Below are 23,765 nucleotides of genomic sequence, written 5' to 3' on the forward strand. Positions count from 1 at the left end.
TAACCTGCACATCTTTGGACTGGGGGAGGAAACCGGAGCACCCGGAGGAAACCCACACAGACACGGGGAGAACGTGCAGACTCCCGCACAGATAGTCACCCGAGGCCGGAATTGAACCTGGGGATTAATGAGAAATAATTTTGTGTATTCTTTCAGCTCTGGAGTAACTACTTCCATTTGGCCATCGCATTCCTGACACAGGACTCTCTGCAGCTTGAGGCATTCTCCACCGAGAAACGCAACAAAGTCATCAGCAAGTAATGCCCTTCACATAACCATTCCAAAACTCATTGATACGTCACCCAACAGTCTGCACCCCAGGGAGGGGCACAAAGGGGCTCAGGACAGTGTACAGGGAGCTTTACTCTGTATCTAACCCCATGCTGTACCTCTCCTGGGAGTGTTTGATGGGGACAGTGTAGAGGGAGCTTTACTCTGTATCTAACCCCGTGCTTCACCTGTCCTGGGAGTGTTTGATGGGGACAGTGTAGAGGGAGCTTTACTCTGTATCTAACCCCGTGCTGTACCTGTCCTGGGAGTGTTTGATGGGGACAGTGTAGAGGGAGCTTTACTCTGTATCTAACCCCGTGCTGTACCTGTCCTGGGAGTGTTTGATGGGGACAGTGTAGAGGGAGCTTTACTCTGTATCTAACCCCGTGCTGTACCTGCCCTGGGAGTGTTTGATGGGGACAGCATAGAGGGAACTTTACTCTGTATCTAACCGCGTGCTGTACCTGTCCTGGGAGTATTTGTTGGGGTCAGTGTAGAGGGAGCATTACTCTGTATCTGACCCCCTGCTGTACCTGTTTGATGGGGACTGTGTGGAGGGAGCTTTACTCTCTATCTAACACCGTGCTGTACCTGTCCTGGGAGTGTTTGTTGGGGACAGTGTAGAGGAAGCTTTAATCTGTATCTAACCCCGTGCTCTACCTGTCCTGGGAGTGTTTGATGGGGACAGCATAGAGGGAACTTTACTCTGTATCTAACCGCGTGCTGTACCTGTCCTGGGAGTGTTTGATGGGGACAGTGTAGAGGGAGCTTTACTCTGTATCTAACCCCGTGCTGTACCTGTCCTGGAGTGTTTGTTGGGGTCAGTGTAGAGGGAGCTTTACTCTGTACCTAACCCCGTGCTGTACCTGTCCTGGGATGGTTTGATGGGGACAGTGTAGAGGGAGCTTTACTCTGTATCTAACCCCGTGCTGTACCTGTCCTGGGAGTGTTTGATGGGGACAGTGTAGAGGGAGCTTTACTCTGTATCTAACCCCGTGCTGTACCTGTCCTGGGAGTGTTTGATGGGGACAGTGTAGAGGGAGCTTTACTCTGTATCTAGCCCCAGTGAGCACAGGCAATGCAAATTATTTTAAATAAAAAATATTTGCTGAAGTTTGATTTCACTATATTGGATTCTCTCCTTTGTTTTGTAGGTATGGCGACATGCGGAAAGAAATAGGTTGAAACTCAGAGACATGTGGTACAATCTTGGTGAGTATTAAGATGAAATGTCAGAGTTGTGTTGGAGTATTTTGTACCCCAGGGTGAGGCCTCATAGAGAATAAACCTCAATTGGATGAAATACGCAGAAAAGACACCATTCAGCCTCACATCTCCCTGCTGTCCCTTCATTCGGTCATTCCCCCATGGACGCCATCTTGAGCCGCTGCAGTCCGTGTGGTGTAGGTACACCCACAGTGCTGTTAGGGAGGGAGTTCCAGGATTTTGCCCCAGCGACAGTGAAGGAACGGCCGATATATTTCCAAGTCGGGATGGTGAGTGACTTGGAGGGGAACCTCCAGGTGGTGGGGTTCCCAGGTATCTGCTGCCCTTGTCCTTCCAGATGGTAGAGGTCGTGGGTTTGGTGCTGTCGAAGGGGCCTTGGCGAGTTGCTGCGGTGCATCTTGTAGATGTGTCAGTGGTGACGGGAGTGAATGTTGAAGGTGGCGGAGTTTACATTTGCCAACAATTAGAATTGCGTCGCCCCGCATTCACCAACTGCAATTGGTTAACGGTGGGAAGCGACTCAGTCCATTTGGGATTCAATAAACGGAATGAGAATCCTCGTCATGGGAGGGAGAGGAACATTGAACTGCTCTGCACGGGGGTGAATGTGAGGGGCCTAGACAGAGAGGATGCCTCGAGTCGATTTACTTCAAGGGAGGACAGTGACGAGGGGCATAGTTTTGAAGGGATCAGCCGAAAGATTGGAGGCATTTGCTGAACAGGACTTCTGTGCTTGTGTTGCAGGCCCACACAAAATCAAGTTCATCCCAGGCATGGTAGGCCCGATCCTGGAGATGACACTGGTACCCGAGCCTGAGCTTCGGAGGGCCACCATTCCCATTTTTTTCGACATGATGCAATGCGAATATAGCGTCAACCGGTCCTTCCACATGGTAAGTGCCCTCGGTCAGGTCGAGAGTGAAGAACTCGCCATGAGGACAATGAGGGAGGACTAGGCCTTCAAGCCTGCTCCTCAATTTGGGGAGATCATGGCTGCTCCTGATTGTGGGCCTCAACTCCACTTTCCTCCCTGTCCCCTCGATTCCCTCATCGATCGAAAATCTAATCTCGGCCTTGAATATATCTGGTGACCCATAGCCTCCACCGCTACCTCTGGAGGAGAAACTGTGGCAGACGAACAACCTTCGGTGGGAGGCCATCATTCTGAAACTATATCCCCCTCATTCTAAATACCCTCAGAAGAGTCAACCAAGGCCCCTGCCCCGACGCCAAACCCAGGTTGCCACCAGGGCTCTACGGCAGGCGGCCTAACCTCCAGCCAACCGCCACAGGCCGCTCCCGAGCCCTCGGGCATTACGAGGAGGAAATTAGCCCCAGGGCCCTGACTCCAGCTCACCGTTTAGTGACCCTCGTTTCTATGGGGACAGGGTCAGGTTCGGCTGCGATGCCCTCTGTAGCCAAATAGCCGGCTGACATTCCTTCCCACTGGAGCTGCGGGGTAGGGGAGGGGGTAATAATGACAAACACCGTCGCTGACTCCAGGAAAAAATAAAAAGAAGATTTGACAATCTGGCACCTCGATAAAGAGCATTGGGTCCCTCCAGTAATGGCCGCTCCAGTATATTGACCAGGGGCGAATTTCTCCTTTCAGTTTGAGAACGAGCTCATTACGAAACTGGACCAAGAGGTGGAAGGAGGAGGTGGAGATGAACAGTACAAAGTCCTGCTGGAAAGAACGTAAGTGTTGGACTTGGACCAGGCTCCAAGCAGCCATCTTGGATAATATGTTCGAATGTCAGTCAGGGGGTCAGTACTGAGGGAGTGCTGCAATGTCAGAGGGTCAGTACTGAGGGAGCGCTGCACTGTCAGAGGGTCAGTACTGAGGGCGCGCTGCACTGTCAGAGGGTCTGTACTGAGGGAGTGCTGCACTGTCAGAGTGTCAGTACTGAGGGAGTGCTGTACTGTCAGAGGGTCAGTACTGAGGGCATGCTGCACTGTCAGAGGGTCAGTACTGAGGAACTGCTGCACTGTCATTGAGTCAGTACTGAGGGAGAGCTACACTGTCAGAGGGTCAGTACTGAGTGAGTGCTGCACTGTCAGAGGGTCAGTACTGAGGGAGTGCTGCACTGTCAGAGGGTCAGTACTGAGGGATGGCTGCACTGTCAGAGGGTCAGTACTGAGGGAGTGCTGCACTGTCAGAGAGAGTCAGTACTGAGGGAGTTCCGCACTGTCAATGGCAACATCCTTCATATGAGGAATTAATCTGTGTCTGGCTGTTTGGCGATTCTGGTGGAAGTTCGATAGGAACTCCCGTCTCGCTCACAGCAGAGTGACACCTCAACGGATCACTGCTGGTCACGGGATCTTGCTGTGCGGAGAAGCACAGCTTCGTTTTCCCCCCCTCAAGGTCTGTCCCGGGCATTTCAAAGCACTTTGTTAAGGTGTGACACCCGCTTCGACATGGGAAGGCACAATATAAATTTGGTTCTTTTTAACATCGGGAGTACCAACCTCGAGGGAAAGGTGGGCGAGGAGGGTCGGGTAGCGGAGCGAGTTGCTGAAGTGATGATTTCTGACTGAGCATTCACCCCGTGCTAACCTTTCTTCAGCCTGTTGGAGCACTGTAGGAAGCACAAATACCTCGCTATCTCTGGGGAGACCTTCGTCCTTTTGGTATCCAGCCTTTTGGAAAACCTCCTCGATTACAGGGCTATCATGCACGATGGAAGCAAGGAAAACAAGATGAGCTGTACAGTCAACGTCCTGGTAAGTTTTGGGGAGACAATGCCGTTCCCCCTTCGCCATTTTAGGCCATCACCTACTGTCCCTCTTCTTTCCACGGGGGCCCTGCTAAGCACAACAGAAAAAGGAGGTCATGATAACCCTTTATAGGTCACTGGTGACACCCTGGCTGGACCAACGGGTCCAGGACGGGGCGCCAAATTTTCAGTCGGATGTCAAGGCCTCTGAGAGGGTGTGGGAGGGGATTGACACACATTGTACCGGGGATGACGGGACTGATGTATGAGGAGAGATTGACTAGGTTAGGATTGTTCTCGCTGGAGTTCAGAAGAATGAGGGGGGATCTCACAGAGACTTGTAAAATTCTAACAGGACTGGACAGGGAAGATGTTACCAATGATGGTTGTGTCCAGAACCAGGGGTCACAGCCTGAGGATTCAGGATAGACCATTTCGGACAGAGATAAGGAGACATTTCTTCACCAAAGAGTGGTGAGCCTGTGGAATTCATTCCCACAGGAAGTAGTTGATGCTGAAACATTGAATATATTCAAGAGGCGGCTGGATATAGCACTTGGGGAGAATGGGATCAAAGGCTATGGGGAGGAAGCAGGATTAGGCGATTGAGTTGGATGATCAGCCATGATGGTGGTGAATGGCGGAGCAGGCTCGAAGGGCCAAAAGGCCTCCTCCTGCTCCTATTTTCTATGTTTCTATGATGGAAACATAGAAATTAGGCCACCAGTCTTAACAGCTGTAGTCTTAACCTCCCAACCACTCACATTCCCACCGCGTTTGAACATAGAATCCCTACAGTGCAGAAGGAGGCCATTCAGCCCATCGAGTCTGCACCGACTCTCCGAAAGAGCACTCTGCCTGGGCCTAATCGTCCGTCCTATCCCTGTGACCCCGCGCTCAGATCATGGCCAATCCCACCTAATATCTTTGGACTGTGGGAGGAAATGTGTCTTGGAATCAAAAGGAATATCACAGTTGATGTCGTCACCTCACCCTGTTAGCACTGCTGCCTCACGGTGCCGAGGACCCGGGTTCGATCCCGGCCCCGCGTCACTGTCCGCGTGGAGTTTGCACATTCTTCCCGTGTCTGCGTGGGTCTCACCCCCACAACCCAAAGATGTGCAGGGCAGATGGATTGGCCATGCTAAATTGGCGCTTAATTAGTCTGAGGTGATGCATTGTGGGGGGACTAACAAGACAAGGGAATACACAATGAACTGTGGGACGTACAGAGGAGCAGAGGGCTTGGGGTACATGTCCATAGATCCCTGAAGGCAGCAGGACAGGTAGATAAGGTGGTTAAGAAGGCAGATGGGATACTTGCCTTTATGAGCCGAGGTACTGACTATAAGAGCGGGGAGGTTATGACGGAGCTGTATAAAACACTGGTTAGGTCACAGCTAGAGTACTGTGTGCAGTTCTCGTTGCCACTCTATAGGAAGGATGTGGTTGCACTAGAAAGGGTGCAGAGGGGATTCACCAGGATGTTGCCTGGGCTGGAGCGTTTCAGCTATGGAGAGAGGCTGGTTAGGCTGGGGTTGTTTTCCTTGGAGCAGAGAAGGCTGAGGGGGGACCTGATCGAGGTGGACAACATTATGAGGGGCACAGATAGGGTGGATAGGGAGAAACTTTTCCCCTTAGTAGAGGGTCAATAACCAGGGGGCACAGATTTAAGGTGAGGGGCAGGAGATTGAGGGGATTCGAGGACAAACCTTTTCACCCAGAGGGTGGTGGGAATCTGGGACTCGCTGCCTGAAAGGGCGGTAGAGGCAGGATCTCTCACAACTATTAAAAAGTGTTTAGATGAGCGCTTTAAACACCGCAGTAGACCACTTCCTCCCAGCAAGCAAACAAGCTCGAGACACGGGAGCAAAGTTGGCGGGGGGTGATAAAGGGCAGCACGGTACCACAGTGGCTAGCACTGTGGCTTCACAACGCCAGGGTCCCAGGTTCGATTCCCCGCTGGGTCACTGTCTGTGCGGAGTCTGCGTGGGTTTCCTCCGGGTGCTCTGGTTTCCTCCCACAATCCAAAGACGTGCAGGTTAGGTGGATTGGCCATGAACAACTGCCCCTTAGTGTCCAAAAAGGTTAGGAGGGGTTGTTGCGTTACGGGGATAGGGTGGAAGTGAGGGCTTAAGTGGGTCGGTGCAGACGCGAATGGCCAAATGGCCTCCTTCTGCACTGTGTGTTCTATGTCTATGTCTAATCCATGACAAAGAGGAAATGGAGGGAAATTTTCACACCCCCCATCCCCACCCCTCCACCCCCCCCCCCCTCCCCCCCTCCCCACCCTCTGTTGGGGAGCCAATGGAAAGAACTGAAACTAAAAGAAATCCTTTCCCTTTCTACCACAGACCTTCTATAAGGAAAAGAAACGGGAGGACATTTACATCAGGTAGGTAAACATCATCGCACTGAACACACCCATTGCACAGGCTCACTTCCCCGATATGGCCTGGTAACCCAGAGGCCCCAGGCCCAGTGCTCTGAGGACATGGGTTCGAATCCCACCACACCAGCTGGTGGAACATAAATTCAATTAATAAAATCTCGAGTTGTCACTAATCTCAGTCATGATGACCATAAAACTATGATCAATTATCGCAAAAACCCATCTGGTTCACTAACGTTCTTAAGGGAAGGAAATATGTCACCCTTACCTGATCTGGCCTACACGTGACTCCAAACCCATGTGTTGTGACTTACTAAGGAAGCATAATAACAGGAAACGATAAATTAGTTAACCAGGCATCGATGGCGGAGAAAATATTAGAATCTATTATTATTAATGTGGTACCCAAGCACTTAGAAAATAACAACATAATTGGGCAGAGCAGGGCAGCCCGGTGGCGCAGTGATTAGCACTGCTGCCTCGTGGCGCCGAGATCCCAGGTTCGATCCCGGATCTGGGTCACTATCCATGTGGAGTTTGCACATTCTCCCCATGTTTGCGTGGGTTTCGCCCACACAACCCAAAGATGTGCAGGGTAGGTCGATGGACCACGCTAAATTGCCCCTTACTTGGAAAAAATGAGTTGGGCACTCTAGATTTATTTTTTAAATAAATAAATAGTTGGGCAGAGTGGACACAAAGTTTATGGAAGGGAAATTGTGTTTGGCTTATCTGTTGGAGGATGGATAAGGGGGAACCAGTAGATGCAGTATATTTAGGAACTTGTTCTTGGCCTAACTGTTGGAGGATGGATAAGGGGGAGCCAGTAGATGCAGTATATTGAAGAAATTGTGCTTGGCCTACCTGTTGGAGGATGGATAAGGGGGAGCCAGTGGATGCAGTATATTGAGGAAATTGTGCTTGGTCTATCTGTTGGAGGATGGATAAGGGGGAACCAGTAGATGCAGGAGGATGGATAAGGGAGAGCCAGTAGATGTAATATATCTAGATTTGCGAAAGGCGTTTGTTAAGATGCCGCAAAAGAGGTGCATAGAATCTCAGAATGGTTACAACGCTGAAGGAGGACATTCGGCCCATTATGCTGGTTCTTCGGTTATGCAGTTCGCCGAGTGCCACTCCCCGCCCTTCACTTCGTGACCCTACACGTTCTTTGTTTTCACATAATTACCCAATTCCCTTTTGAATGTAGGCTGTGAGGAGAACACACAGGGATATAGACAGATTAATTGAGCGGGCAAGAAAATGGCAGCTGGAATATCTGGGGGGGTGAAAATAGCCACATTAAGAGAGCAACAGAATATTTTTAACTGGTGCGAGACTGGGGAGTGTCGATACTTAGAGGACCCTGGTTGTTCTTGTGTCTGAATCGCAGAGAGCGTTAGCGTATTACTGAAATTGAGGAGGGCTTTGGTGAAGCCATGCCTGGATTATGTACCTTTGCAGATTTAATCCCGTTAATTAAGGAAGGATATACTTGCCACAGAGGGAGTGTAATGAAGGTCCCATTGGACCGCTCTCCATCTCCCCTGTCAACCCCCCTTAGCATCTTACACACCTCAATTAGATCTCCTCTTATCCTTCCCAACTCCAGCGAGTGTGAGTCTTAAAACTGCTCAATCTCTCTTCGTAAGTCACGTCTTTCATTCCTACAGTCGATCTTCCTGGAAATGAGGACATTGTCCTTTGAGGAGGCTAGGCCTATGTTACGTGGAGTTTAGAAGAACGAGAGGCGATGGGATTGATAGCTATCCAGGGGTAGAGCTGGGAGGTTATTTCCCCTCCCCCCCCACCCCCCGGGCTGGGGCATCTCGAACCTGGCAACACGGTCTCAAGATTAAGAGTCGGCCATTTTGGAAATGGATGAGGAGAAAACTCCTCACTCGGAGGGTGGTGGATCTTAGGAATTCCCAACCCCAGAAGGGAATTGTTGAGTATATTCAAGATAGGAATCGATAGATTTTTCGATTCTAAAGGATATGGGGAGATGTAAATCAACTATGATAGTAAGCAGTAGCAGGATGGACTCAAAGGAACTGAATGGCCTATTCCACCTCCATTTCACGTTCTTAAATATGTGTTTTAATAATATATATATATATTTTTTTAAATTTAGAGTACCCAATTCATTTTTTCCAATTAAGGGGCAATTTAGCATGGCCAATCCACCTACCCTGCACATCTTTGGGGGGCGAAACCATTGCAAACACGGGGAGAATGTGCAAACTCCACGGACAGTGACCCAGAGCCGGGATCGAACCTGGGACCTCGGCGCCGTGAGACTGCAGTGCTAACCACTGCGACACCGTGCTGCCCCCGTTTTAATACTATTTTAATACTTAAATACCAAGAATGCTTTTGTTTTTAACGTCCTTGACACAAGAGACGCAGCAGAAAGTTAGATAAAGCAGGCATGAATGTCTTTGAGATGATAATATGGGGGCGGTGGGGAGGGTTTGTTGATTGACAGGAACAAGCTCAGCCAGGAGGGGGGAATTCCGGGAAGAAATTCCAACGTTTGAAACGCGAGCCCGACAATCGGAAAGCCCGGGATAGAAGTAGCGTAGGACTCTCTAACTCTCTGCCATTATGGCCGCCAGATACCTCTACAAACTGCGGGATTTACACCGTGATTGTGAAAACTACACTGAGGCCGCCTACACACTACTCCTGCACGCAGAGCTGCTCCAGGTAAGAGGCACGTCTGCTGTGCTTTCTGATGACAGAGTACTGGGCTAATGGTAAGATTCTTGGCAGTGTGGATGAGCAGAGAGATCTCGGCGTCCATGTACATAGATCCCTGAAAGTTGCCACCCAGGTTGAGATGGTTGTTAAGAAGGCATACGGTGTGTTCGCTTTTATTGGTAGAGGGATTGAGTTTCGGAGCCATGAGGTCATGTTGCAGCTGTACAAAACTCTGGTACGGCCGCATTTGGAGTATTGCGTACAGTTCTGGTCGCCGCATTATAGGAAGGATGTGGAAGCTTTGGAAAGGGTGCAGAGGAGATTTACCAGGATGTTGGCTGGTATGGAGGGAAGATCTTATGAGGAAAGGCTGAGGGACTTGAGGCTGTTTTCATTAGAGAGAAGAAGGTTAAGAGGTGACTTAATTGAGGCATACAAGATGATCAGAGGATTGGATAGGGTGGACAGTGAGAGCCTTTTTCCTCGGATGGTGATGTCTAGCACGAGGGGACATAGCTTTAAATTGAGGGGAGATAGATATAGGACAGATGTCAGAGGTAGGTTCTTTACTCAGAGAGTAGTAAGGGCGTGGAATGCCCTGCCTGCAACAGTCGTGGACTCGCCAACACTAAGGGCATTCAAATGGTCATTGGATAGACATATGGACGATAAGGGAATAGTGTAGATGGGCTTTAGAGTGGTTTCACAGGTCGGCGCAACATCGAGGGCCGAAGGGCCTGTACTGCGCTGTAATGTTCTATGAAGCTATAAGGGACTGATAGCCTTAACAAGCCACAGCGCAACGGGCAATTGGGACAGTGTTGGTGCCACATCCTCCAAATAAGTACCCGCCAGCTTCGAGGGGCACCTTTTCCCCTCAGTGGCGATAAGGGGAGCCACGTGGGACTACAGAACCCGAGGGCTGCTGGATAAAGAGATATTCGGTCGAAGCTTTTCCATCTCGCGCTCATTATGGCAGGAGTGCCACATTTTCGAGGGAGACACAATTTATACTGCATGAGAAAAGGTTGCTGGTTGGTGAATTGACTGAGGCGTTGGTGTGGAGAAGGAACCAGGGTTCTATTGGCCCCCACGCTTTTGTTTGATTCAAGAAACATGCACAATGCCTGGACATGTCCCTTTTATTTGCAGAGGATGAATATATGTAAGTTCCAGCGAGTATAAGTGTAAGAGAGGCTGGTTTAGCTTGGTGGGCTAGGCAGCTGATGCAGAGAGTGGCCAGCAGCGTGGGTTCAATTCCCGTACTGGCTGAGGTTATTCATGAGGACCCCGCCTTCTCAATCTTACCCCTCGCCTGAGGTGTGGTGACCCTCAGGTTAAATATCCACCTCTCAGCTCACCCCGCCTCCCCCCTCAAAGGGGAAAGTGACCTATGGTCATCTGGGACTATGGCGACTTTACGTTAAGTGAAGCACTGATAAGCTTAAATTGGTTCGTGTAATTTGCAGCACATTTGGGATTGTTCCGTAAGTGCTGCCCAATCATTGGAATATTTCCGGTTCGACGTTGGGTTTGAAGGGCATTGGCTGGTTGAGTAGGGTCGCTAAGGGACATGTTGTTTGTTATGGTCCACCAGTTGTTGGGATGGTCGCCCTGTGTACCTCGTACCGAAATCATTTCAACGCATGACTCATTTTTGTGCTGGGTAACATGGTAACAATAAGACACGTTAAGAGATTTGGCCCAGAAACAAATAATGTAATTGTTCTTGAACACCCTGTGTTTTCTTCTGTTGCTCCATGTAGTGGTCAGACCAGTCCTGTGCCGCCCATCTCATCCACAGAGAGGATTATCAAGTGCTGACGAACCGGGAACTCAAAGAGAAATTATACCAAGAAATTATCCATTACTGTGACAAGGGCAAGGTTGGTACACAGTCACACACCACACATACACGCACAACCACACACACACGCACAATGACACCTCACACACACACGCACAACCACACACACACACACACACATGCACAATGATACTTCACACACATACGCACAACACACACACGCACAATGACACCTCACACACACACGCACAATCACACACCACAAACACTTGCACAACCACACACACAACCACACACCTCAAACACTCGCACAGCCACACACACACACACACACACAAAACCACACACCTCAAACACTTGCACAACCACACACACACACAACCACACACCTCAAACACTCGCACATCCACACACACACACACACACAAACCCCCGTGCTCCCCAACGCAGGTGTGTGTCCCTCGAGCCCCGCCTCCTGCAATTTCTTTTGGAATAGAATGGTTACACCAGAAGATCGTTCAGCCCATCAGGTCTCTGCCAGCGCTGTGCGAGAGTAATCTCCCTCTTCTCCCATCCCCCACCCCCTACCCCACCTTTCCCTGTAACCTGCTTCAGATAATTCTCCAATTCCCTTTTGAAACCTCGATTGAACCTGCCTCCGCCACGCTCTAAGGAAGCGGGTTCCACATCCTAACCACTCTCGATGTTAAAAGGTTATTCCTCAAGTCTCCATAGCTTCTTTTTCCAATCACCTTAAATCTGTCCCCTCTCATTCACTATCCTTCCAACAGTCTCTCCCTACTTGTACAACCCCCTGGGCTAGTTCACGGTCAATTCCTGCCCCACAGGTGCCGGAGTCGCCACATAAGTGTATTGACCAATAATTCTTTGAAAATCACCCGAATTCTTTGGCCCCTTGGCTGTCCAATAATTACAGTCACTAGGTTTGTAAATGCAAACAGAATTACAGTTTATTTATAACAAGACCTATAATGAAATACGTAGCAGATACAGTTGGTTGACTAAGCTAACTCCCACTTTATCTTTCCCCCCATCCTCGATATACACACACGCTCACACACATACATGAGACAGACACACACCGAGGGTTGGAAAGGGGTAAAAATCAAAATGAAAAGGGAGAAAGAATCTTTGTTTCAGGTGGTGGTTCTAAGCACACTTCTCTTCACAGCAAGTTGGCAGATTAAAATCTTTGTTGCAGTGGTCCTCACTGTAGATTCATTAAGTCAGGTTCGCCATGGTTTGAAAAATATAGCACTCACAACCTATCTGTAGGTGCCTCTTACTTCGTGTCAAACCTTGCTTTCAGTCCCTGGTTTGTCTTCAGGCCCCTGTAATTCCCGGACCTCAACGCCCACAGAACAACAAAGAGAATAAAGAAATGTACAGCACGGGAACAGGCCCTCCGGCCCTCCAAGCCCATGCCGATCATGCTGCCCGACTAAACTACAATCTTCTACACTTCCTGGGTCCGTATCCCTCTATTCCCATCCTATTCATGTATTTGTCAAGATGCTCCTTAAATGTCACTATCGTCCCTGCTTCCACCACCTCCTCCGGTAGCGGGTTCCAGGCACCCACTGCCCTCTGTGTAAAAAAACTTGCCTCATACATCTACTCTAAACCTTGCCCCTCTCACCTTAAACCTATGCCCCCTAGTAATTGACCCCTCTACCCTGGGGAAAAGCCTCTGACTATCCACTCTGTCTATGCCCCTCATAATTTTGTAGACCTCTATCAGGTCGCCCCTCAACCTCCGTCGTTCCAGTGAGAACAAACCGAGTTTATTCAACCGCTCCTCATAGCTAATGCCCTCCATACCAGGCAACATTCTGGTAAATCTCTTATGCACCCTCTCTAAAGCCTCCACATCCTTCTGGTAGTGTGGCGACCAGAATTGAACACTGTACTCCAAGTGTGGCCTAACTAAGGTTCTATACAGCTGCAACATGACTTGCCAATTCTTCTACTCAATGCACAGGATACTGGAGAGAGAGAGAGAGGTAGAGAGAGAGAGAGAGAGGTAGAGAGAGCGAGAGAGAGGCCTCACTGCAGGCTTTCTGGAAAGAGTTTGCAGGATCTTGCTGTGGAGAATTAGCTGGGTCTGTTTACCGTGCTGCCAAAAACAAAACTAAAACCTCCCACTGGGATAAGACCCGATCACTACCTGTTACCAGACAGAGTTCAGCCTTTTGGGCCAATTCATTCAGCACCTTCCAAATCAATCAAACTGAGTCGCAGCCCATCTTTCGCACTTGGTGCCGACCAACTCCAGTTTAAATCCTTCTGGATTCTTCTGTTTGAATTAAAGATGGAGGCTTCCTTAAAGACACATGTCCACTAGCCATCCATAGATCAAGAAAGATGACGGCGAAAATAAAAGAAAGGAGACATAAGGAAACAGGAAGGACCCTTACACTATCAACTCTGTCCCTAACTCCCTTGAACAATTTGACCAAATCTCCTCTCAATCTCCTCTCCTCCAACGAGGACAGTCCCAACCCCTCCAATCTATTCAGTACCTGTAGTTCCTCAACCCTGGGACTGTTCCAGTCCATTACACAAGTCCTCAAAAGTTTGGGGCAACCAGGATTCAATCATTTTCAATTCCATCCCTCCAGAGATATAGGCTAGTGCCTGGTTTGCTCTCCAACCCCCCCCTCCCCCACCCACTCCCTCCCGCTTAACCTAAAACTATAGCCTCTCATTCTAAAGCGGCCAACAAGAGGAAACATCTGCTCTCCGTCTACCCCATCGATCCCCTTCAGCATCTTATATACCTCAATTAGATCTCTCCTTCTAAACAGGTCCAGACCATGAGCTACTCAATCCCTCTTCATAAGTGCGCCATCCCTAGAATCAATCTCACGAACCTTCTCTGAACCGCCTCGAATGCATTTACACACTTCCTCGAGTAAGGGGACCAAAACTGTGCGCAGTCCTTCGGATGCAGAAACGCCAAAGCCCTGAGCAAATGCAATAATATCCGTTACAAAGCGATCCCTCAATTCCTCGATCTCAGCGAGGTGCACACACGCCAATGAATAAGTGACGTCCTGTCATGTCTTAAAAAGACTCAGGTTTGCCTCGTCTTGCTCACAGATGTGGGAAAACGCGATCAAGCTGTGCAAAGAGCTTGCAGGGATGTACGAGAAAGAGATATTCGAGTACGAGGAGCTGAGCCATCTGCTGGTAAGAGGCAGGCGGACACACAACGGTTGGTCAATGTTTCTATGTCTCCCTCTCGTCTCCCACTGCTGACCTTTGTGCATTTCCATCGCAGAAACAGCAGGCCAAGTTCTATGAGAAGATTATGAAGGCGATGAGGCCTTTGCCTGAGTATTTTGCTGTCGGTTATTATGGTCAGGGATTTCCCTCCTTCCTGCGGGTAAGTCATGCTCCTCCATCCACACCGTCCCCATCAAACACTCCCAGGACAGGTACAGCACGGGTTAGATACAGAGTAAAGCTCCCTCTACACTGTCCCAATCAAACACCCCCAGGACAGATACAGCACGGGGTTAGATACAGAGTAACGCTCCCTCTACACTGTCCCCATCAAACACTCCCAGGACAGGTACAGCACGGGGTTAGATACAGAGTAAAGCTCCCTCTACACTGTCCCCATCAAACACTCCCAGGACAGTTACAGCACAGGGTTAGATACAGAGTAAAGCTCCCTCTACACTGTCCCCATCAAACACTCCCAGGACAGGTACAGCACGGGGTTAGATACAGAGTAAAGCTCCCTCTACACTGTCCCCATCAAACACTTCCAGGACAGGTACAGCACGGGGTTAGATACAGAGTAAAGCTCCCTCTACACCGTCCCCATCAAACACTCCCAGGACAGGTACAGCACGGGGATAGATACAGAGTAAAGCTCCCTCTACACTGTGCCCATCAAACACTCCCAGGACAGGTACAGCACGGGGTTAGATACAGAGTAAAGCTCCCTCTACACTGTCCCCATCACACACTCCCAGGACAGGTACAGCACGGGGTTAGATACAGAGTAAAGCTCCCTCTACACTGTCCCCATCAAACACTCCCAGGACAGGAACAGCACGGGGTTAGATACAGAGTAAAGCTCCCTCTACACTGTCCCCATCAAACACTCCCAGGACAGGTACAGCACGGGGTTAGGTACAGAGTAAAGATCCGTCCACACTGTCCCCATCAAACACTCCCAGGACAGGTACAGCACGGGGTTAGATACAGAGTAAAGCTCCCTCTACACTGTCCCCATCAAACTCTCCCAGGACAGGTACAGCACGGGGTTAGATACAGAGTAAAGCTCCCTCTACACTGTCTCCATCAAACACTCCCAGGACAGGTACAGCACGGGGTTAGATACAGAGTAAAGCTCCCTCTACACTGTCCCCATCAAACACTCCCAGGACAGTTACAGCACGGGGTTAGATACAGAGTAAAGCTCCCTCTACACTGTCCCCATCAAACACTCCCAGGACAGGTACAGCACGGGGTTAGATACAGAGTAAAGCTCCCTCTACACTGTACCCATCAAACACTCCCAGACAGGTACAGCACGGGGTTAGATACAGAGTAAAGCTCCCTCTACACTGTCCCCATCAAACACTCTCAGGACAGTTACAGCACGGGGTTAGATACAGAGTAAAGCTCCCTCTACACTGTCCCCATCAAACACTCCCAGGACAGGTACAGCACTGGATTAGATACAGAGTAAAGCTCCCTCTACACTGTCCCCATCAAACACTCCCAGGACAGGTACAGCACGGGGTTAGATACAGAGTAAAGCTCCCTCTACACTGTCCCCATCAAACACTCCCAGGACAGGTACAGCACGGGGTTAGATACAGAGTAAAGCTCCCTCTACACTGTCTCCATCAAACACTCCCAGGACAGGTACAGCACGGGGTTAGATACAGAGTAAAGCTCCCTCTACACTGTCCCCATCAAACACTCCCAGGACAGGTACAGCACGGGGGTTAGATACAGAGTAAAGCTCCCTCTACACTGTCTCCATCAAACACTCCCAGGACAGGTACAGCACGGGGTTAGATACAGAGTAAAGCTCCCTCTACACTGTCCCAATCAAACACTCCCAGGACAGGTACAGCACGGGGTTAGATACAGAGTAAAGCTCCCTTTACACTGTCCCCATCAAACACTCCCAGGACAGGCACAGCACGGGGTTAGATACAGAGTAAAGCTCCCTCTGCACTGTCCCCATCAAACACTCCCAGGACAGGTACAGCACGGGGTTAGATACAGAGTAAAGCTCCCTCTACACAGTCCCCATCAAACACTCCCAGGACAGGTACAGCACGGGGTTAGAAGCTGAATATAATTGTCTCCACCACTGGTCCACATAACCAGACTTCAGTGCAGATTGGAGCTCCCGCCGCACTCGTCCATTTGGATGTATGTAAAACACGGGATGGAATATTATCCGAGTGCTGGTCTGGATCTGGATTGAGCTTTGGAAATATATCATGACGAGACAGGGTTACGTGTCAAGGTGGGGTGTTTAGACTGAGGTGATGATAGTGGACCTCATTCGAGTGTGCCTTCCTCCTCCAGAATAGAATGTTTATTCACCGCGGAAAGGAATACGAACGATACGAGGACTTTCGATTGAAGCTAGCGACCCACTTTCCCAATGCGGAGAAGATGACAAGCACCGCTCCACCGAGTGATGAGCTGAAGACGTCCCCAAAGCAATGTATCCTTTTCCCTGAGACTATTAAGACATCTTGTTTCACTTTCACAGCCAGACTTCTGTTGTCCGTGGATGGGTTGAGGATCGTATGTTGTTCACTCGAGTGTTCAGAAATCGCTGGCTTTTTCCACCGCTGCCCCCATGTCGCATTGATTTTTTTTTTCCAATTAAGAGGCAATTTATCGTGGCCAATCCGCCTACCCTGCACATCTTTGGGTTGTGGGGGTGAGAGCCACGCAGACACGGGGGGGGGGGGGGGGGGGGGGGGAGAATGTGCAAACTCCACGCGGACAGTGATCCAGGACCGGGATCGAACCCGGGCCCTCGGCGCCTTGAGGCAGCAGTGCTAACCACGGCGCCGCTCTGCCAACCCACCCATGCCGCATTCCCTGATGGTCACTGGCAATGCTTGCCACCTGTCCCCACCTCCCCCTCCTTGGGAAGGAGGTCTTGTCCCAGGGGTCTGACGATATCCTCCGCCATGTGCTCCTTTGTCTCTGTTGCTCTTGTTCCTCATCAGTGGCCCACGGAAGCAGGAGGAGGCCATTCGGCCATTCTACCCTGTCCAATCCCGTTAGAATTTTATAAGTTTCTCACTCTTCTAAACGCCGATGAATATAATCCTAACCGACTTAGTCTCTCCTCATATGACAGTCCGGCCATCCCAGGAAGCAGCCTGGTAAACCTTTGCTGCACTCCCTCCATAGCAACATCCTTCCTCAGATAAGGACCCCAAAACTGCGCACACTACTCCAGGTGTGGCCTCACCAATGCCTGATACAATTGCAGTGAATCAACCCTATTCCTATACTCAAATTCTCTCACTGTGATGGCCATCATACCATTTGCCTTCGTTGCCTGCTGTACCTGAGCGCTTACTTTCAGCGACTGATGTACACATTTCACACAAGTTGCCGCCATACAATGGTGAAGGCTGGAAGTGGGGCATCACCGCTGGAAGTGATTGGAACGCAAGAAACTGTCACCTGACATCCAAGGGGCTTGCAATCACCCGCGTGAGCAGTGGGAGCACTCTCCGAGGAGAAGTCACTCGAAGCGCCAGCCTTCTACCTGGCCATGGCTGAAGCTCTTCGCTTGCACCGTTCGAAGGCTTCCTTGCCTGACAGTTTCGCTTCCAGCAATACTGTTCCCCATTGTGCCTGGTTGTTCCTGGCAAGTTGCACTTGCCCTTAGCTGCTGCTCCCTCCCCTCCCTCCCACCCACAGTTGAAATTCAGGCCACTATCTCCCCTCTGCCACTGGAGTGACGGATAAGGGAGCGATTCAGAACGTATATCAGCTGACAAGGAGCGGATTCAGTCGCGAGGTAGGTGTCACACGTTGAACATTGTGAATCCAGTGCTGTTTCCATTCCTTAACCCGAGCGGCCAGATGCTCAGTGTTTCACTGTGAAGCCCGTTCTCAACCTCCCGCTGCACTACAAGGACAAGCCCGTTCCAGAACAGATCTTGAAGTAAGTGAGGCCGCCCCTCGAGAGGCGACTAAACGAAGCTTGCTTCATAATTTCACACAGTGGCCGGGCTGGATTGGAAGTTAGGAAATGGAGGAGGCCACTCAGCCCCTCCCAAGGCTGTACCAATGCTATCATGGCTAATCTGCGACCTAACCCCATGTACCCGCCCTAGCCGCTGAATTTCAGACATTTTGGGGGGAAATGGCGAATAGGGAGGGTGACAGGTGCCATCCTCACTTCCTCCCTCTCTGTTCCTCAAACAGCTTCTACAGAGCAAACGAGGTTCAGCAGTTCCAGTATTCGCGGCCGTTCAGGAAAGGAGAGAAAGATCCCGACAACGAGTTTGCGGTAAGGCGCACATTCGCGGCACGAAGATGCTCATCCGACATTAGGACAAGACCAAGAATGTCAAATTTCAAACTCACAATTATTTATACTACAGGAGGAATGGGGGCTGATTGGTCGGCAAGTGGACTCTGATTGGCCATGGCGTTGCCATGGAGAAAGCAAGGGGGAACTACACGCTCCCAGGTATCCAAAATGGCTCCTAACTTGAACACTCCTGAGTGTGATAAGAGCTACACATTTGAGATAATGTGTCGTAACACGGCTCATTCATACATGCTTAAGTGACATTCATTCATATGTCGAGCCCTATTGGGGTGGCATGGTGGCGCAGTGGTTAGCACTGTTGCCTCATGGCGCAGAGGACCCAGGTTCGATCCTGGCCCCGGGTCACTGCCCGTGTGGAGTTTGCACATTCTCCCCGTGGGTCTCACCCCCACAACCCAAAGATATGCAAGGTAGGTGGATTGGCCACGCTAAATTTCCCCTTAATTGGGAACAAAATGAATTGGGTACTTTAAATTTTAAAAAACTTATGTAGGTCCTCTTGCACCATTTTCGAATTACCCAGGAGCCTATAGTTCCCTGTTGCTTTTTCCATGGTAATGCCTCAACCAACCGGAGCTGTTGTACAGATCGTTGCGACTGCTTGAAATTTTGCTATTCTTCTGTTTGCCCTGATGAGTCCGTGATGAAAAGCTTTGACAACACATTTCAATTTTAGTGAACTTCAGGTCCCGTGCTGCTACCAAGGGTTATTTTGTCCCCAAGGGGTGTCTGTAAAGTTGGAAATGGGGCAAACCCCCCACATTGACCCCCCCCTCACCCCTTGCTGACCATTCTTAACCTTTGACCCTTGACATGAAGTCAGTTCCAATAAACCAAATAATCTCTTAATCTGCTTCAAGTCGACCAATCAGAAAGGTTGACTCTGATTCTCTCTCTCATCTATGACAGGCTGACATTGGGATGATGGGGGGAGGGGGTGTGGGGATGGAGCGTGAACCCCGGGGCGGAGGAGGGGCGGAACCGTCGCCATCTTGTTAGGGTCAGGGGAAGGTGATGAGTAACCCTAAAGATGCCTCTTACCTTCCAGACGATGTGGATTGAAAGAGTGACCTACACAACAGCATACAATTTCCCCGGCATCCTACAATGGTTCGAGGTCAAGGCCACTATGTCCGTAAGCATTGTTTTCATTCCTTTTTTTGGTGAGCTTTTCGTACCAAGAACAAGCCAGGAGCAGAAGACCATCGAACCAAGTCTAAACTCTCAAATCACCCTTGGGTAAATCATTCCTCAACATTCCAAGCCCAGTTTCTGTTGCCCAGCCCTAATTGCCCCTTGAGAAGGCGGTGGTGAGCCACCTTCTTGAGCCGCTGTAGCCCGTGTGGTGTAGGTACACCCACAGTGCTGTTAGGGAGGGAGCTCCAGGATGTTGACCCAGCGACAGTGAAGGAACGGCCGATATATTTCCAAGTCGGGATGGTGAGTGACTTGGAGGGGAACCTCCAGGTGGTGGGGTTCCCAGGTATCTGCTGCCCTTGTCCTTCTAGATGGTAGAGGTCGTGGGTTTGGAATGTTGCCTAAGGAGCCTTGGGGAGTTGCTGCAGTGCATCTTGTAGATGGTACACACGGCTGCCACTGTGCATCGGTGGTGGAGGGAGTGAATGTTTGAGGATGAGGTGCCGATCAAGCGGGGCTGCTTTGTCCTGGATGGTGTCGGGCTTCTTGAGTGTTGTTGGAGCTGCACTCATCCAGGCAAGTGGAGAGTATTCCATCGCACTCCTGACTTGTGCCTTGTAGATGGTGGACAGGCTTTGGGGGAGTCAGGAGGTGAGTTACTCTCCGCAGGATTCCCAGCCTCTGACCTGCTCTGGTAGCCACAGTATTTATATGGCTGGGTCCAGTTTGGCCCAATAGTAACTACCCCCGTCATCAAATTCACCAGGGATTTTCTATGTAAATTCGAGGAGACTTCGCTCGAAGAAATCTGAGTGAGTCACAGGGCTGGCGTAATAAGGCAGCGCTGTTCATGAGAGGCCAATTTTTTGGGAGGGAGGCAGATGGACAATGGCGCGCAGAGTCACGCCCCTGCCCAAAATGTTTACCCCTTTCCGATTTCCTAACACATAGGAGGAGATCAGTCCCCTAGAAAACGCCATCGAAACCATGGAAAGGACGAATGAGAAGATCAGCAACATGGTGCAGCAGTATGCTTGGGACAGGACACTCCCCGCTCACCCTCTTTCCATGCTCCTCTCTGGCATAGTCGACGCAAGCGTGATGGGCGGACTCGCGAATTACGAAAAGGTATGCGGAGCCCACGGGAAATCTGAACAAGGTCAGGGGGTGGGGGGGGGGGGGGGCTGCTGAGCGACAGCCATCAGGTTCACCGGCCAACGTCCCGCTCGCGAAACCCCAATTTAGAATTGACTGGGCAGCAATGTATGAACAATACCGAGTGCGCCAATATCTACAGCAGCAATCAATTTAAGATTGAGCTCGTCACATGACTCATTTACACACGCTCGAAGCCCCGTACGTTCATCCGCAGGGACACATTCTCTGCAAACAAAAGGAATATGTTCAAGCCTATTGATTTCACGCTGCCCCCATGCTGCGCTGAGCTGACCAAATTTGGAAGAAAAACGTTTCTCTCCTCTCTTTTTGCTCTTCCCTTTTTTCAGGCGTTCTTCAATTCGAGGTACTTGCAAGACCATCCCGAAGATCAGGAAAAAATCGAGACCTTAAAACAGCTCATCGCCTTGCAGGTAAGCCTATGATCACCCTGTTTCCCCCCCCCCCCCCGCCAACATGTATCCAGGACTACCAGCCTACCCCTCCAGCCATCTCCTCTTGACCAAGAGCAGTTACTGCCCATCCCTAATTGCCCATGATCCGAGTGGAACGCTGGGTCACCTCTGAGGGCAGTTAAGACTCAACGCCATTGCTGAGGGGTCTGGAGTCACATGTAGGCGAGACCGGTAAGCACAGCAGATTTCCTTCCCCATAGGTACATCAGGGAGCCAGATGAGTTTTTATGGCAATTTGGTAGTATCCTGGCCACGATGAATGGGACGAGTACTTTTATCCTGGATTAATTCATTAAGTTCGGCCCCGGTGAACTTTGAACTCATGACTCGGCACATTAGTCTTTGGATTACACCCGGAATACTGTCGACAGTTTTGGCCCCCTTATCTGAGGAAAGATATACTGGCATTGGAGGCAGTCTAGAGGAGGCCCACTAGGTTTATTCCGGGGAGGAGAAAAAGGCCAATTGAGCGAACCTTGGAAGTACCACCTACAACGCAAATATATCCTTTCTTCGATATGGAGGCCAAAACTGTGCACAGTTCCATTTTATACTGGGAGAGTTTCCGAGGGGGCATTTTAAGAGTCAACCACATTTGATGGGCAATCCCTTCGGGTCTACGTAACTGGTTTGGGGCCTACCCTGCGTGAGTTCGCTAACTAATGGGGAAAACGCACTGGGCCCTGGGAACAGGCAGATTTCCTTCCCAAAATTGCCGTCCGGGAACGCGATGGTTTTTTTAAATTTTACGCCAATCGCTTTTAATCGGATTCGAATTTCACCATCTGCCACGGCGGGATTTGAACCTGCCTCCCCCGGGTCTCTAGATTGCTAAGTCAAGAGACAACGCCGCTACTCCCGCCCCACAGCGTTCCAGATGTGGTCTCACTCAAGCCCCGTAGAAATGTAGCCAAGATACCTTTTATACCTGAGGCTCCCACCGAAGAGGCCGGAATTGTTTCCTCGGCACTGTTTCAAATGAAGAGCGGTGATGGCTGGGGCGATTTCGAAAGAGAATTGGACGGGAGTTCGAGGGGAATAGAGTTGCTCTGGGGCTAGGGAGTGTGCAGACTCAATGGGCCGAATGGCCTCCTTCTGCACTGTAAATTCTATGACTATGACTACAGGGTTGGGGGGGGGGAAGAGGAGAGTAGAATGGGATAAAAGGAACCAGCTGGACTCGATGGGCTGAATGGCCTACATCTTTGGAGGGGCTAATGCCTGCATGGGGGTGGGGAAGGGCCGGCCACACTTGAGATCATAATCTGTGCCCTTTCTTAAATCCCTTTGGAGAATAACGAGCGGAAAGTCAATTGGCGCCCGCTGGTATCATTGCCCTCCCCCACCGCCATGACTTGGTCATCCGTGACCCCTGACCCCAAGGCCCCCTCCTCTTCCTTGCTTCGTTGCTTTGTTCTTGCGCAGCCACGCGCTGAGTGTGGATCTCCTCGTCTTTCCCCACCCTGAACCTTTTCCCAGATTCCGCTGTTGACGGAAGGAATACGGATCCACGGGGAAAAGTCCACGGAGGAGCTGAAACCACTTCACGCCCGGATCGCGTCCTGCTTCAAGGAACTGAAGGAAAAGGTGGAAAAGCTCTACGGCGTGATCACACTGGTGCGTCATTACCGCTTACGCCCTGCCGGGGGGGGGGGGGGTGCGCACGCGCACGCTCTGCGGGGGTGGAGGGGTGCCACCCGAGCTGGGGCAACGAGCTGGGACTGGGATAACGCCTTTTAATGCCTTTCAAGGGGAGTTGGGAAAGGGTAATGCCAACCTGTGCCTGTTCAGAGCTCGCGGAGGCTTGCTCCCCAGAACAGGCCTGCCCGCGGCTGGGCGCCCTCAGTGCCAACCCCCAATCGGCTAACACAACCGTCGAAAGAAACGTTTGCTGTCACGACACCGGATGGCCCTGCTAATTCCCATCTTTGGACCCCGCTGTTTGAAAACTCAATTTATGAGGGTTTATCTACAGCAACCTGAACCCTGAAGACCGGGTTTGATTCCGCCAGCCCAGAATAGTGAAAATCAATTGGTGACAGCCTCCCCAAGCACTCGGTTGACTCGCAAAAGGCCCGAGGCCTGAACATATTCCTTTTGTTTGCAGAGAACGTGTCACTGTGTATTAACGCATGCCCCTTCGAGCTCGTATAAATGAGCCACAGTATGAACGCGATGATTATCTTCAGTTGGAAGTTAGAGGGCAGCACAGCGGCACAGTGGTTAGCACTGCTGCCTCACGGCACCAGGGTCCCAGGTTCAATCCCGGCTCTGGGTCACTGTCCGT

The 23,765-nt window shown here is 50.6% G+C and overlaps 1 protein-coding gene across 1 annotated transcript in view; it reads left to right on the forward strand.

The window, feature by feature from the left end:
* LOC140397001 (dedicator of cytokinesis protein 5-like) overlaps positions 1-23,765 on the forward strand; it is a 120,653-nt gene that overhangs the window by 87,514 nt on the left and 9,374 nt on the right. Inside the window, 18 exon segments of the mRNA XM_072486023.1 lie at positions 157-257; positions 1,425-1,450; positions 1,453-1,482; positions 2,242-2,390; positions 3,110-3,195; positions 4,068-4,224; positions 6,572-6,612; positions 9,228-9,318; positions 11,079-11,198; positions 14,243-14,332; positions 14,424-14,528; positions 16,706-16,847; positions 18,236-18,317; positions 18,581-18,665; positions 19,759-19,845; positions 20,799-20,975; positions 21,353-21,436; positions 22,958-23,095. Of these exon segments, the coding sequence (XP_072342124.1) occupies positions 157-257; positions 1,425-1,450; positions 1,453-1,482; positions 2,242-2,390; positions 3,110-3,195; positions 4,068-4,224; positions 6,572-6,612; positions 9,228-9,318; positions 11,079-11,198; positions 14,243-14,332; positions 14,424-14,528; positions 16,706-16,847; positions 18,236-18,317; positions 18,581-18,665; positions 19,759-19,845; positions 20,799-20,975; positions 21,353-21,436; positions 22,958-23,095 (1,791 nt within the window).

Source organism: Scyliorhinus torazame, chromosome 20 (genome assembly GCF_047496885.1).
Source record: "Scyliorhinus torazame isolate Kashiwa2021f chromosome 20, sScyTor2.1, whole genome shotgun sequence".
In the NCBI taxonomy this organism is placed as follows: domain Eukaryota; kingdom Metazoa; phylum Chordata; class Chondrichthyes; order Carcharhiniformes; family Scyliorhinidae; genus Scyliorhinus; species Scyliorhinus torazame.